Source organism: Neomonachus schauinslandi, chromosome 8 (genome assembly GCF_002201575.2).
Source record: "Neomonachus schauinslandi chromosome 8, ASM220157v2, whole genome shotgun sequence".
NCBI classification, from domain to species: domain Eukaryota; kingdom Metazoa; phylum Chordata; class Mammalia; order Carnivora; family Phocidae; genus Neomonachus; species Neomonachus schauinslandi.
Window position 1 is genome coordinate 82,602,021 of NC_058410.1, and position 14,444 is coordinate 82,616,464.

Sequence of the window (14,444 nt, forward strand, 5' to 3'; positions counted from 1 at the left end):
AAGAATCATAACTTACAAATAAGACCCACACTGCCCGATAATTCCACATGTGAAAATACATATGTAGTAACAATATGAAGAGGTTTAACCATAGTTCTGGAAATGAACATAAATCTCTAACCAATTTTGTTTAGTGATACTTTTCTAAAGAAATACTAATATTCTCAGACTTCACTAAGGTGAAGTTTTCTTCTAACATCATTACCTTAAATCTTACCTTATTTTTAAAAACAAGCTGAACAGGAATTTTGAGAACATCATTTATAATTTCCCCATCATCTTCAATATAATACACAATAATACAGGCTTTTGGAGCCCAAGAATTTTCGGGTGTTAAAGAGAAGGTTGTTGAATTTTGCTTGCCTACAGCCACCAACTGTCCCCTGGATACTACCTGAAAACAAGAGAAGAGTTCCATTTTATGCCAAAGCTAATAAGAATCTCAACTGCAGCTACAATCATAGTAATTTCAACCATACACACAAATCGTTGACTTAAACCAACTTCAAGCCTTTCTGAATGCAAGGAAACTTCCCTGATCAACATGGAAAGGACAAGCTAGGAAACAGAAAAGGATAAGATAAAGAAATACTGATTGAGACAACAGTACCTTCACAGTCAAGAATCTATTTTTGAGCAGGAGAAATATAGAGCACCACTGGGGAGAGCCGGATGAGCAAAATTCAAGGCTATGGGTAGCAAGTTTGTTTTGTTTTGTTTTGTTTTGTTTTTCTCATACTTTGTAATTTTCTACAATAAATTTAGATGGATTATCTGATAGAAATTTAAATTTTAAACAGATTGCAAGATTTAATTATCCATCTTAAGTTGGAAATGCAAATACAGGTGAAGGAAGAAAAAAGAAATTTTGATTACAATATAAAAAGGGCAGGCTAAAGGATATAAGACTGAATTTTAAAAATTAGTGAGTACAGACATAAGGTAGATATCATTCTCGATGATCCTATAACAAATAATAAATTTAAATTCTATAAGAGATTACCATATAGCTTAACTCCTTCAATCGCTTGTTGCCACTAACCACCAACTCAAAAGGTGATCCCACCTAGGGGGGAAAAAAAAACTTATTTAATAAACACATATGAATGGCAAAAGAGTACAATTATACTGTAATTGTAAGTGATTGTAAGCATTACCTTTATATTTTCATCTCTTGTCTTTAGCTGGATGTATGTCTTACTGGGAGACTTAAACATACCATGAACTGCCATGCTACTCACACTATTAAGAAAAGAGGCCTATTAACAGAAGAAAAGGGAGCTATAAATTTTAATCTTCAGTAACACCCTGAGAAAGAATACTATATTTTGAACAATTCCTGAAAAGCAAATTCACTTCTACTTTTTTCTTGCAAAAAAAAATGTTCCCCAGACATTGGATCTTCACTTTATAGCTTATATTATAAAGAAAGTGACAGCTTTAAAACACAGAAGAGTGTCTTCATCACCATAATCTAAGAGGAAAAAGCATAGTCCTAACTTATTTCAGAAATAAAAGTACATTATCAAGAAACACTATGACAAGAGAGGACAAAATGAGAAAGAACTCCTTTCCCTCTCTCCACAACACAGAATTCATTTACAAGCAAGAAATCAGACCAACCCATGTATCTACCAGTAGTCAGAGTAACACTCAAAGGACCAAACCTGTGGCAATGAAAAGAAAGATAGCAGGAATGGTTGGGGTGTCTCAGATGAGCCACTCTGAGAAAGAGCTCAGCAAAGGAGTATAGGTTTAAAAAAATATTTTCCTCTTTCATTTCAGCTCCTGCCAAAATATACTTTCAAGTGATTGAAAACCAACCTAGGCTGGGAATCTGAGGAGCTTCTTCATCATATCTTCAGAGCGCTATATTTTACTGTGTTCTTCAAAATGAATCTACAAGGACGCATTTGGTCCACCCCTCAGCCACTGTTACTAAACTGCTTATAACGCTTTCCTCCATTTTTTTAAATAGAAACATGTGTTTACTTCCTACTTCCTGTGCACTTTGACCTCTAATGGTTTGAGTGCCTACCATGAGATTACAATTTCAATGATCTTGTTGTAGTAAGACAATGATGAGAAACAGATGGTACCTTCAACTGTAGCTCACTGGAATCATCCAGGATTGGGAATTCAATCTTAAAGATTCCATTTTGGGGGAGGGTATAATTTATGATCTGGACAGCTTCTGTTTCCTGGTTTCTACTGTCCCATCTGCTCCAGTACTCAGAAGAATTTTTCTGTGTCACTGTTATAACTACATTATTTCTTCTTTCTTCAAAAGTCAGTCGATTGCCATCAGCACGGGTTACCTTTACCTAATTGTCAAAACACAACATTTTAAAAACAGGTAACAAGAAAAGCAAAGGTTTTAAGTTCAGTTGAATCCAGTCCCCATCTGTGCTATTCCAATGAAACTGAATTCTCAAAAACTGTTGGTAGCACCCTAACTTCCAGATGAAGTAGTCTCTCTCTAGAAGGCTTTCAACACCACTGACCATTCCCTTCTTGATAGTTTGGCTTCTCTTGCCTTCCATGGCTCCACAAGAACCTTCTTTATTTCAGAGCCCTCTTTCTGCATCTTCACAGTGTCTTTTTTGGGTTCCACCTTCCTCTCCCTAAACGTGGGAATTTGTCAAGGCTAAATTATCAGTTATCTGTGCTTCTCTTTTTCTCAAAGATCTCAGCACTCCTACTGCTTTCCTCACCTTGCTCTGGAGCTCATACTCAACACCTCCAATTTCCACTTGCAGGAAATTTCTACTTAAATATCCCTGTCAACTCAAATTCAGTGCATCTATAACTGAGCAACCATCTTGCCTCTCCTATTTTTGCTAACACCACAATTCTGCCAGACTTCACATTTCTCAGTTTCCCCTCCCTATACCCACCTCCCAAATCCAATATATACCAAGTCTTGTACTTCTCTCTTGTGTCCTCTCCACTTGCACATCCCCGCCCCCCCTGGAGCTTCCTCGCCACCTCACACCTGGGCTGCAGCCATCCTCCTACACACAGCCCCCAACCATCTCCCTGGAATACCACTTTTGCCATACCCCTCCCACATTCATAAGGCTCCCAGGCTCTTCACTGCCTAGAGCATAAAGTTCAAAAACATGCATGTGTCATTTAGGATCCTTGACAACTCCCCACACGTTGCCTCCTCTTTTCTCTCTCACCACTCCCAGACACAAACTCCCTGCTACAATTGTACTGATCTAGGTGAATGCACCTGAACTTGCCAAGCAGGGCTCTTGCCTTGTCTCAGCTCATCTTGCTCCCCATCTCCCATCCCCACAACAAACATTTAAAATCCTACTGATTTTGGGCACCTGAGTGCCTCAGTTGGTTAAGGGTCCGACTCTTGGTTTCGGCTCAGGTCATGATTTCAGGGTCATGGGATCAAACCCCGAGTCACACTCACACTCAGCGTGGAGTCTGCTTGAGATTCTTTACCCTTCTTATTCCCTCCCCCTCTGCTCCTCCCCTGGCTCACACGCACATTCACTCGCTCTCTCTCTCTCTCTAAAATAAATAAATGAATAAAATCTTTGAAAAAAATAATATCCTACTGATCTTTTAACAAATAGCTTAAATTTACCCTTCCGTAAAGCATCCTTTAATGACCCTCATCCCTATCCCAAAGCCAACTCTTCCTCCCAGACTCTCATTTCGAAGTTACCATTTGCAGCCTCAAGGGTCTTTTTCTTCCTTTTTCAAACTAAATTATATTTGAAATCAGAAACTATCTAAAATTTCTCTTGATCCATTCAATAAGAAGTCATACCCTCTTTCTTTAAACCAGAGGTCAGTGAACTAACTATGGCAGGCAGGAAAGCTGAATCCAGTCTTTTTGTAAATAAAAGTTTTATTGGAACACAGCCACCCTGACCTGGCTACAAAGTAGTAAAGACTTCTTTCATGCTACAATGGCAGAGTTGGGTAGATGTCACGGAGACCATATATCCCACAAAGCTAAAAATATTTACTATCTAGTCCTTTGTAGAAGAAGTTTGCCAACCCCTGCTTTAAATCACTACAGAAATGTATGCATGACAGTGACCTTATCCTGCTTTAAGTCATACTTGTGTGTATGACTTGTCACCATCACAAAACTGTGAATCCAGGGTAGAGACTGGGTTCTTCTTAGCTCTGTAAGCCCCACCCAGCACCCTGCCTTGCACATTGTCAAAATTCACTCAGTAAGTGTTAACTCAAGGAAAAAAAAAGAGAGAGAGAGATTTGTTGATAATTTTTAATGCAACATCTTTGCTAGAACTAAAATTAGTCATTATGAAAATCAAACTGAAATTGAAATTTTTTGACTAACACCTAATTCTTTCAAGATATTTATAAAAGCTTCAATGTAGCAATCCAAATCTAACTTAAATTCCTTATTAAATAAATTTTGAGAAAAATAACTTTTGTTGGAGACCACCTTTTTAAGAAAACTTAGACAAAGGTCATTTGGGAACAATTCTACATACTTCATATAACTAAGGGGGAAAAGTAATTTATCTACTTTGGGCTTAATTTTTTTTTTTTTAAGATTTTATTTATTTGACAGAGAGAGAGAGACAGTGAGAGAGGGAACACCAGCAGGGGGAGTGGGAGAGGGAGAAGCAGGCCTCCCACCGAGGTGGAGCAGGGAGCCTGATGCGGGGCTCGATCCCAGGACCCTGAGGTCATGACCTGAACCGAAGGCAGCGGCTTAACCAACTGAGCCACCCAGGCGCCCCTTAATTTTTTTTTTTTGAAAAGCGCTGAAAATATTATCTGCCATTCTGTTTCATTAAACTGAACTTGTTGCTTTAGATCATTAATAAACACGCCAACTTACAGTGGCTGTGAAGTTGAGAGATGGTTTCAAGACAGTAGCATAATCAAAAAATTCAATGATGTAATCATGTTGCTTGAAAAATACATTAGAGCTTGCATTTCTTGAGATACCTGTTTTGGAAATTGCACCATTTAGAAACCAAATGTTATACTTCACCAACAGCTTCTATCACCAAAGTTTTCTATCTATCTAAGCTACTTCCCCAAGGAGTTAATGGGGCACAGAAGCCTCATTCCCACAGTGGCTTGGTCATAACGAGAACCATACAGTTCTCTTACAGCCTCCATGAACCCCTCTAAGCACCACTACCGCTATGCCCATCCATAACATGGACACTGCAGATTAAGGCCACCGACTGAATCATTTTTTGCTCTTTCGAGGTTTGGTGAAAGCTGTGGATAACAACAGAAAGATCCAAGCAATTAACCTTTATTTTATTCTTGAAAAAGAAAACTGTCCATGAGCAGACAAGAGCTCAGAAGATGTTAAATGATTTATTTTTTTTTAAAGATTTTATTTATTTATTTGAGAGAGAGAATGAGACAGAGAGAGAGAGCATGGGGGGGGGGAGGGTCAGAGGGAGAAGCAGACTCCCCGCCGAGCAGGGAGCCTGATGCGGGACTCGATCTCGGGACTCCAGGATCACGACCTGAGCCGAAGGCAGTCGCTTAACCAACTGAGCCACCCAGGCACCCCGATGTTAAATGATTTAAAAAAAACAAAAAAACAGAAGGTGGTTAGTTAGCTGAAAAGGTAGGACTTGCCATGTAGTTTCCAGGTTGAAAAGAAAGCAGAAATGGAGGAAATTACAAATACCTATTCCATGTGGTTGAAGCACAGACTGTGGTAGAAAAAGGTATTTCCCCCCAAAATTTAAAATTAAAATTAAAAGAAAGAAAGAAAAGAAGTTTCCCCTTCATAATGAAAACACTCTGCAACTGACACTAATTAACAATCATGACAATTTCAGAATTAAGTAGCATCTTTAGAAAGGCTCCCAAATGAATGTGCAAGTTATAATAAGAAAGGAGAGAGAGCAGCACCACATAAATAGCTTTACCTTCACTTCAAAGTCTACAAACCTGTAAGTGATTCTGTCACTGTGGCTAAAATTTCTACCGGCCCAGGGGAAGACAGATACATGTGTTCAGAAAGCCCTTCTGAAAAATCCATTACTTTTTTCATCTCTTCATCATTAAAAGAGAAGTTTGCAGATCCATTTATCTGTTTTGTTCAAAATAATTCAATTTTATTCTTCACTTTAGCAATTCAAATTTTAGAAATAAAATTCAAACTAAGTCACAAAAATATGATGGCTCTGGAGTATAAATGAGTAGATTCCCATTTGTCCAATTTTAGAAAACTCTTGATTTTTCTTACACTCAATTCTTTGTTAATTCAGTATGAAATCTTATTTCTAGTAAAAGTATACTTACAGTGTTTCCCCATTAGAAGTTATAAGATCTCTGTAAAAGTTACCTTAAAATTTTTTGTAATATTTTTCTTCATGCCCCAAAAGGATAAAGGTAAAAATGTAAGTGTTACATCTCCTTTCACTGGCTTCCCATATGTATACCTGAAAAATGATATATTTTTTTTACATTTTCAACTTGATATTATCAAAATAGCACATGAAAATATTACTTTCAAAAAAAAAGAAAATACTACTTTCAATAGCATATACTGGCAATCCAACTTAAAAGAATTATATTTTTAAAAATACTCTCACTGCAAATTTTTAAAACTAATCACAGCTAGGAATATCATTAATAAATGATGATCCTTGAAATTAAGTCTCCAAAATGAGAAGACTTTTAATTACAATACTTCAAAACAGTTCATAATACATATTTTACCTCTAACCATTTTAGACACTCCAGAGAAACTGCAAGTGCAGTTTCCTGTCCAAAGATTTTTTTTTTAAGTTACAAAAATGTTTTATTCCTAGAAATCTAGACTGGTCCTTTAACAGCATGCCCAGGACACTTCGCAGCTTTTGAACATTTTTAAATGGTAGTTGAAATTGCAATCACCAAGACCCACTGTTGCATGTTCCAATATTAACCAGAAGGGTTTATTAGACAATACACTGGGGCGCCAACTGTGCTCATGGCTATCAAAACTTGGATTTGTGCAGAAAAATGTAAAAGAAGAGTAATTTTTTTATCCATAGTATCAAAATTATCTTCTTGAGTCAAATCTCCTCTCTGCTGCTTTACATTCTATGTATTAATTTTATCCTCTCTCCTGATGGGAAAATCTCTTCATGTGAAAAAGAGAGGCAATCTTTGGTAAACCATTTTACTGCCAAAAAGCCTTTTTTAAATGTGTTTCCTGGGTTCCTTCCATTTCTATTGTGTAATAAATGCTCAGCCAAATGTGGAAGTCAATTTTGCTTTGCACTCTATAAATCTAACAGTAGACTCCTGCTTCCTGAATCCATTAGTTGAACACAGAAACAGCCCCTCATCTGGATCAACTCAATTCAAAAGCCAATGATATAGTACATTCCAAATTAAGGAGAATAAAACAAATATATTTTCAAATGTATTGCCTTCCAAACGAAAATAGTAAAGTTAGTGGAAACCCTGGTCAGCAACTTCAGCACCAAATTCATTCATTCAAAAGAGAGTCCTCGAAACTTAACAGTTCTTGTATCTTGTTAAAGATTAAATAAATGCATAAGGATACCAGAACATTATATTTTAAGAGTTCTATCACATGATAGTACGGGGGCTTGAAAATCCAGACATAATTTAATGTATTCTCAGACACAAATATTTTTTATTTTTGTTTAAATGTGAAGCAGATTTAGCTTTCTTTGCCTCAAGCTGATTATAATAATTATGAAACAAGGTTACTGACAATTATTGTCCTAAATAAATCTGGGAGCATGTGGAATAAACTAATGATTCAGAAAATAATAGTTTGACAAATTTTTTTTATTTTTCATTATGTTCAGTTAGCCAACATATAGTACATCATAAGTTTTTGTTGTAGTGTTCAACGATTCATGAGTTATGAATAACATTTTAAAAAGCAAATCAAGCATATTCTAGGATATTACCATTAACAAAACAAGAATTTTTTTAAATAGTCATAGCACAAAAGGTTTACAAAATGGCACCTAAAAAACTGAACCTGCCAGTATAATTCATGTTTCTCCCACCTTTTTTCCATGTCATTTCCAAAATACAAATGTCTCATCAAATAATAAATATATTTAAATAAACCTTAGCCTAAAGAATATTTGTTTAGATTTTACTGTCTGCAGAATAGATAGAAATAACTAGATGTGTGCTATGTTATTTTCTTTACAATCCTCTAGAACCCTCTGTGGTTAGTGGAAAAAGAGTCTATCATTTTAATGAGGTGGGAATAGTGAGCAGATGTTCACATCAAAGCCAATAAACAAATGCAGATTTTTATTCATCTCAGTTAAAGATTTCAAAACCAAAAAGAGACTGTTAACCTTCTTCTCTGGGAAATTTACAGCAATGCTCTTCACCTTAACTATGCCTTGATGGGACAGATGGCTACTAGCAAAAGAAAAGCCCAAACCGTTTATTATCCACTCTTGGATCATCATCCTCATCAACATCTCCATCTTTTCTGGGACACAGTATTTATAGAATAGGTCTATGCCAATTTTTATAGACTGATAAAAGTCTCTGCTGGTCAAAAGATTTCCTTAATCTGTTACAAAGATGTAAAGTATATCCTCAATGTGAAAGTAAGCCAGCCCCCCACAATCATGTAAGCCAATTCCTTCCAACAACCTCTTAATATACATCTCCTACTGGCTTTACTTCTCCTGTGGAACCTTGACCAGCACAGGTCCCAAGGAAAATGATGCAAGTACAATGTGGTGAATGCTAAAGAAATACCAGGGGTCATCACAATGGTCATGTTGTTCTCAGCCATTAGTATTTCGAAGAGGCTCAACAAATGAGAATCCAGATGAAACTATGAGGGTTCTTTTTTTTTTAAATCTAATTGGCTTTATTAAGCAATTCGTGAATGGGCAGCATCCCATCTAGCAAGTAAAGAGATGCTCCTATAAGAGTTCTTACAGGGCTAGCAGGGAGGAGGATACCAGGGGATCCACATCCCCCCAAAGTTGTATATAAAACTTTCTGAAGAGTTACCAGAGTTTAAGAATCACTGTTTTAACTGATTGTAGTGAATCCCTGGGACAGCCCTGAAAACCAAAAACCAGAAGCAAAGAAGGTATCCATACTCAACCCAATCCATGAGGACACTAATGGTTTGTGTGGATTTGCACTCACTGTTTTATAAACTCTAGTCAAAGAACTCAAAATAAAACCCAGACAGAATCCTTAGCCTTCAGCTCAGATCAAGGGCAGGATAATAATTATGTAAAATGCAGGCATTTATGTATTTTCTAAAACATAAATCCATCCACAGTACCCAAATTCATATTGGAAGCCACCTCTTAGTTGAACACAGGCAGAAAACTAAGTTGGTATATAAACTGTAGACACATTTTTGCCTTTGTGTTGCAGGGGTTTTACATGTTTTTTGTTTGTTTGCTTGTTTGTTTGTGGGTTTTTTTGCCAAATAAAATCTGAAGCAGGAGTCTTCACAATGTTTTGTCTATGGGCTGCTCCCATCAGGAGACTCACTGCCCATCACTTGCCACTACCACAAACCCTCACCAAGAGAGGAATATGGCAATGAGAAAGCAGTGAGAGGGAGTCCAGTGTTTATCAACTATTATAAATGAATTCTGAAACTAAATAAATTTCAGGAACCAAAGCACAGCTATTCACACATCAAAAATGAAAGCTACATAAGATCAGGCCTGGAATAACTCCAGCCTACACTTTTGAGAACTGGTAGTCTGGGACTCTGAGGATGCTTTTTGCCTCCACAAAATGAAACGCTATGCTGGTCAAGCCAGTGGATCAAAATCATGAGAGCCATGATACATCTATCATACACGTGGGCTGGAATCTCTCCGTATACATCCATTGAAATGACAAGGAGGGTGAACTCCTTACTTGTTTGCTAACTGCAATAAGATAACCAAAATCCTCCCCCAAGATTCAACCTCCATTATGGACAGAAAAAAATTTAAGTTTGAAGAAGAGGTAAGTAGCCTCGATCCATGTCAGCTGAATGAGGGATAAAGATACAACTTTTTTTTTTTTAAAGATTTTTTATTTATTTATTCATTAGAGACAGAGAGAGAGAGGCAGAGGGAGAAGCAGGCTTCCCGCGGAGCAGGGAGCCGGATGCAGGACTCGATCCCAGGACCCTGAGATCATGACCTGAGCCGAAGGCAGACGCTTAACCATCTGAGCCACCCAGGCGCCCCAAAGATACAACTTTTTTTTTAAATCTGGAACAATCTATAATGTAAATCCCCTGACTAGTATCAGAAAGATACTCGTCTGTGGGAAATATTTCAGGATTGGATCAGCTTGGAAGCAGGCAGGTGGATACAAAGACCTGTACAGACATGTTCCGTGCTTAATTATTTATTACAGATATTTGTTTCCTGCGCATTGCAGTATTTTAATAAGCAGAACATGCTGCTAATATTCTGGAGTATATAATGAGCTCTTTGTCAGTTTTATAACAGTAGATAGCCATAAAAAAAAATGATACTTACTTTGCTATGACAGTACCATTTAAGCTCCTGGAATTCAAAGAACAATATAATGGTGTCTGCAAAGTAACTTCAAATTTGGGCAATACTGGAAAAGAGAAGCAAGGGTAAATATCTTAAAGAATCTATTTTCCTATCATTTTTAGCTTATCAAAATAAAGACTACATTGTTCTAAAGAAGTCGACAATTGGTACTATTTGAACTTAGATTCCTTAGAATCCAAAGACACATTAACACACAGATGAAAAGCACTTCATTTCACCCAAAATGAGAAACCCTTACGAGGCTGATGACTAGACAGTGACAGTGGGGACCAGTTACTATGGACATGTGTGTCAACGGAAGCTTCTCATCGGTCGAACCTATATTGTATCCAGAACCCTGAGCCAAGGCATCTGAATGGTGGGAGGCCAGGCATCACCCATTCATTAATGCTCCCTTACTGCTTGTTAAAAATACTTCCACATCACGTGGTAAACAGTTGCTTCTAGAGCAGCCCTCTTCCTAGGACTACTCTCCAGCATGGTTACTAAAAGCACACCCTAGGGCCCCAAGACTCTCCCTCTACATGGTACCATATATGTAGTCATACAGAATCCTTATTCTTCAAGACAATCAAAGGTGAATCTGGTGACAGTCAAATGGAATGGATTGCTATGAAGAGAAAGTTGTGTAGTAGGATTTCTGAGTTAATCACTAAGATACGGCTACAAAGTAATGATGCTTTTCTTGCGTGACAGTGATTCCTGAAGGCAATCCCAAAGTTAAAAACCCCTACTTTGGTCAGCTTTATATAATTAAGATGTGAAATACTTTATAAATATGAACACTATTTGATATAAAGCATACCACCAGAGTGAAAAAAAATTGTATCCTTCCGGTCTATAGACATTTTTTTCTCAAACTTCACTAGCTAAAGAAATAGATCAGTCTCATTACAAAGCATCTCACCATTCAAGTAACACAAGAGATGTATCAAGAAGGCCAATGGGTCAACAATATAGATCAGGCCTCCAGTTCCAAACCAGGCCAAAGGCCCTTTGTATGTCAAGATAGTCCTAGACAAATCTAGGACTGGAGGGCCAAAAAAGCCACATGATCCACTCAGAGGTGAAATTTCCTTAGAACAAAGAATTCAAATGTCCCCTCCTCAAACATCATAGGTTGGCAATCAATTCCCTACCTCCCCCATATCCAATTCAACAACATATAATCACCCAGCACCACCTCTATGTGAAATGAAAATAGCCTATAAAAACCTTGGCCACCTCTGATTTCTTCTTCTAGATCAGGGCTGTCCAAAAGCAATAAAATGTGAGACACATGTGTAATTTTAAATTTCTAGTAGCCACATTTAAAAAGTAAAAAGAAGCATGTGAAATTAAATTTTGTAATATTTTATTTGATGCCATATACCTAAAATATTATCATTTCAACATGTACTCAATATAAAAAATTACTATTAATGAGCTATTTTTCTTTCTTTTTTTTATTTTTTTATTTTACTAAGTCTTCAAAATCTGATTGTTTACCCACTTAGAGCACATCTCCATTTGGATTAGCCACACTTCAAGCACTCAATAGCTACATGTGGTAAGTGACCCCCAATTTGAACAACACGGTTCCAGATCAGGGGTTAGTAAATGATAACCATCATGAGCTAAGCATAGTTTTTACATTTTTAATTTGTTGGGGGAAAAAAAATCAAAAGAAGAATATTTTATGACGTGAAAATTATAGGAAACTTTCATTTCTGTGTCTATAAATAAAATTTCACTGGATCACAGCCACATTCACTTACATATTGTCGATGGCTACTTCCTACTACAGTAGCAAAGCTGAGTAGTTATGACAGAGACATATGGCCCACAGAGCCTAAAATATTACTATCTGACCCTCTCTAGGAAAAAAATTTTGCTGATCCCTGTTCTAGTGGATCATGAGACTTAGAAGTGATGGTGCTGTATGAGATATGTGGACCCTGAGCCACTAAGACGTAAACAAACTACCTTCCAGAATTTCTGTTGCCTGAATGAGACACAGTGTCAAAAAGTGACACAAATCAAATGAAAAAGCTCATGCGTAACCTCAAAACAGCCATCCAAATTAAAACTAATAGTCAGATCCTATACTAATAGATGCGATCCTATTCTTAGCTTTCCTTCCTCTCCATCCACCAACAAAATATCGGGCCATGATGTTTTTATCTATGTATGTCTAACTGTTATATAAATGTGACACCTGCAAGAAGAGGATTTGCCCTAGTCAAACAGACTGTCTTTACCAAAGCCAACCAAATGAAAAATATGGGAAATAACTGTTATGTTTAAAAAAATTACAAAAATTAGGGCGCCTGAGTGGCTCAGTTGGTTAAGCAACTGCCTTCGGCTCAGGTCATGATCCTGGAGTCCCGGGATCGAGTCCCGCATCGGGCTCCCTGCTCAGCGGCGAGTCTGCTTCTCCCTCTGACCCTCCCCTCTCTCATGCTCTGTCTCATTCTCTCTCTCAAATAAATAAATAAAATCTTAAAAAAAAAATTTACAAAAATTAAAATATGTTAAGATCACAACAAAGTAGAAAAACAAAAAAATTATGCATAAGAGAGTCCACATAATGGGACTCTAGGTGATCTGTTTCCTATATTTTTCTTTATAATGACCTTTATATCTTTTACAAAGGAAAAAATATATTTAGGTAGGCCTGTAAGAAACACCAGGAATGTACTTCACTAGCATTTTTACTTTAAATAACATATCTCTTCGAAATTTCTCTTATCTCTGTGGAAAGGAACAAATATTTTTTTCTTTCAAAATAAATTGAAAAACTCTTACCATATTCTGAAACCTGAAATGATTGATAATATGTCTGGTCCTATCAGGAGAAAGAAAAAAAAGACAAGAAAACATATGAGTTCTTATTTAACTATTTTTGCTTGCTTACTTACCTACATAAAAAGATTTAGGGAATTATTTTTAATTGCATTTATAATGATTTAATGAGCAAAACAGTTAGTTTTAACTTGTGGAAGTTTATTTTTAGTCATCTGTGACATGAAGCCTGTGAGATTTCATGAGTTTTTCTTGTCAATTCACTAACATAAAAAGGTGACCTGTCTCTCTATTTCACCGCATATCATGTGAACAAACTGCTTAATTTGACTTCATTATTTGTGAAATGAAAACTAGATTAAATTAGATAGTTCAGAAATTTATGAAGCAAGAATAAAACGTGTCAAACCATGACTTCAAATTTGTTTTGAATATCACTCTCAAAAAAACCAATGGAGAAAATAAAGTTATACATAATTCAAGTATTTATACATAATCAAAAATACAAAATCATCTTGGACCAACATCTCCCTTCCATTTTCTTGTGCAAACCTTAAAACAATACAATACATTCTACCTTATTTTAACAAATATTGTTAATTATTTCTTTTTCTAAGATCAATAAGAAAATATGTGGCCTATAATTATTTCATTTTTTCTAATTCCCCATATTTCTGTCCACCCTAAATCCATAAGTAACATATTAAATAGAACCTCTTTGAAATCACTAAGTAGTTCCACTAATAAAATTTGTATTCTAAATCTGATTCCCTCTGTTTATCAAAGCAAATACACAGATGCAACTACAAAATATTAGTTTTTTTAAAATCATCCTTTGTTGGGTTGCCTGTGTGGCTCAGTCGTTAAGCATCCGCCTTCGGCTCAGGTCATGATCCCGGGGTCCTGGGATCGAGCCCCGCATCGGGCTCCCTGATCGGCAGGAAGCCTGCTTCTCCCTCTCCTACTCCCCCTGCTTGTGTTCCTGCTCTCGCTATCTCTCTCTCTGTCAAATAAATAAATAAAATATTTTAAAAATAAATAAATAAATAAAAATAAAATCATCCTTTGTTAATCTAAATCAACTGTACAAGTTATTTTTTAATCCTAAAAGGACAGAGTTCATTTCAAAGTATA

At 36.5% G+C, this 14,444-nt stretch overlaps 1 protein-coding gene across 1 annotated transcript in view; it reads right to left on the reverse strand.

The window, feature by feature from the left end:
* CD109 (CD109 molecule) overlaps positions 1-14,444 on the reverse strand; it is a 135,971-nt gene that overhangs the window by 56,469 nt on the left and 65,058 nt on the right. The window contains exons 7-15 of the mRNA XM_044917212.1: positions 13,314-13,353; positions 10,485-10,569; positions 6,326-6,422; positions 5,929-6,070; positions 4,847-4,956; positions 2,100-2,324; positions 1,158-1,259; positions 1,004-1,066; positions 218-394 (exon numbers count right to left, since the gene is read on the reverse strand). Coding sequence (XP_044773147.1) covers positions 218-394; positions 1,004-1,066; positions 1,158-1,259; positions 2,100-2,324; positions 4,847-4,956; positions 5,929-6,070; positions 6,326-6,422; positions 10,485-10,569; positions 13,314-13,353 — 1,041 coding nt within the window. The remainder of the gene's footprint in view (positions 1-217; positions 395-1,003; positions 1,067-1,157; positions 1,260-2,099; positions 2,325-4,846; positions 4,957-5,928; positions 6,071-6,325; positions 6,423-10,484; positions 10,570-13,313; positions 13,354-14,444) is intronic.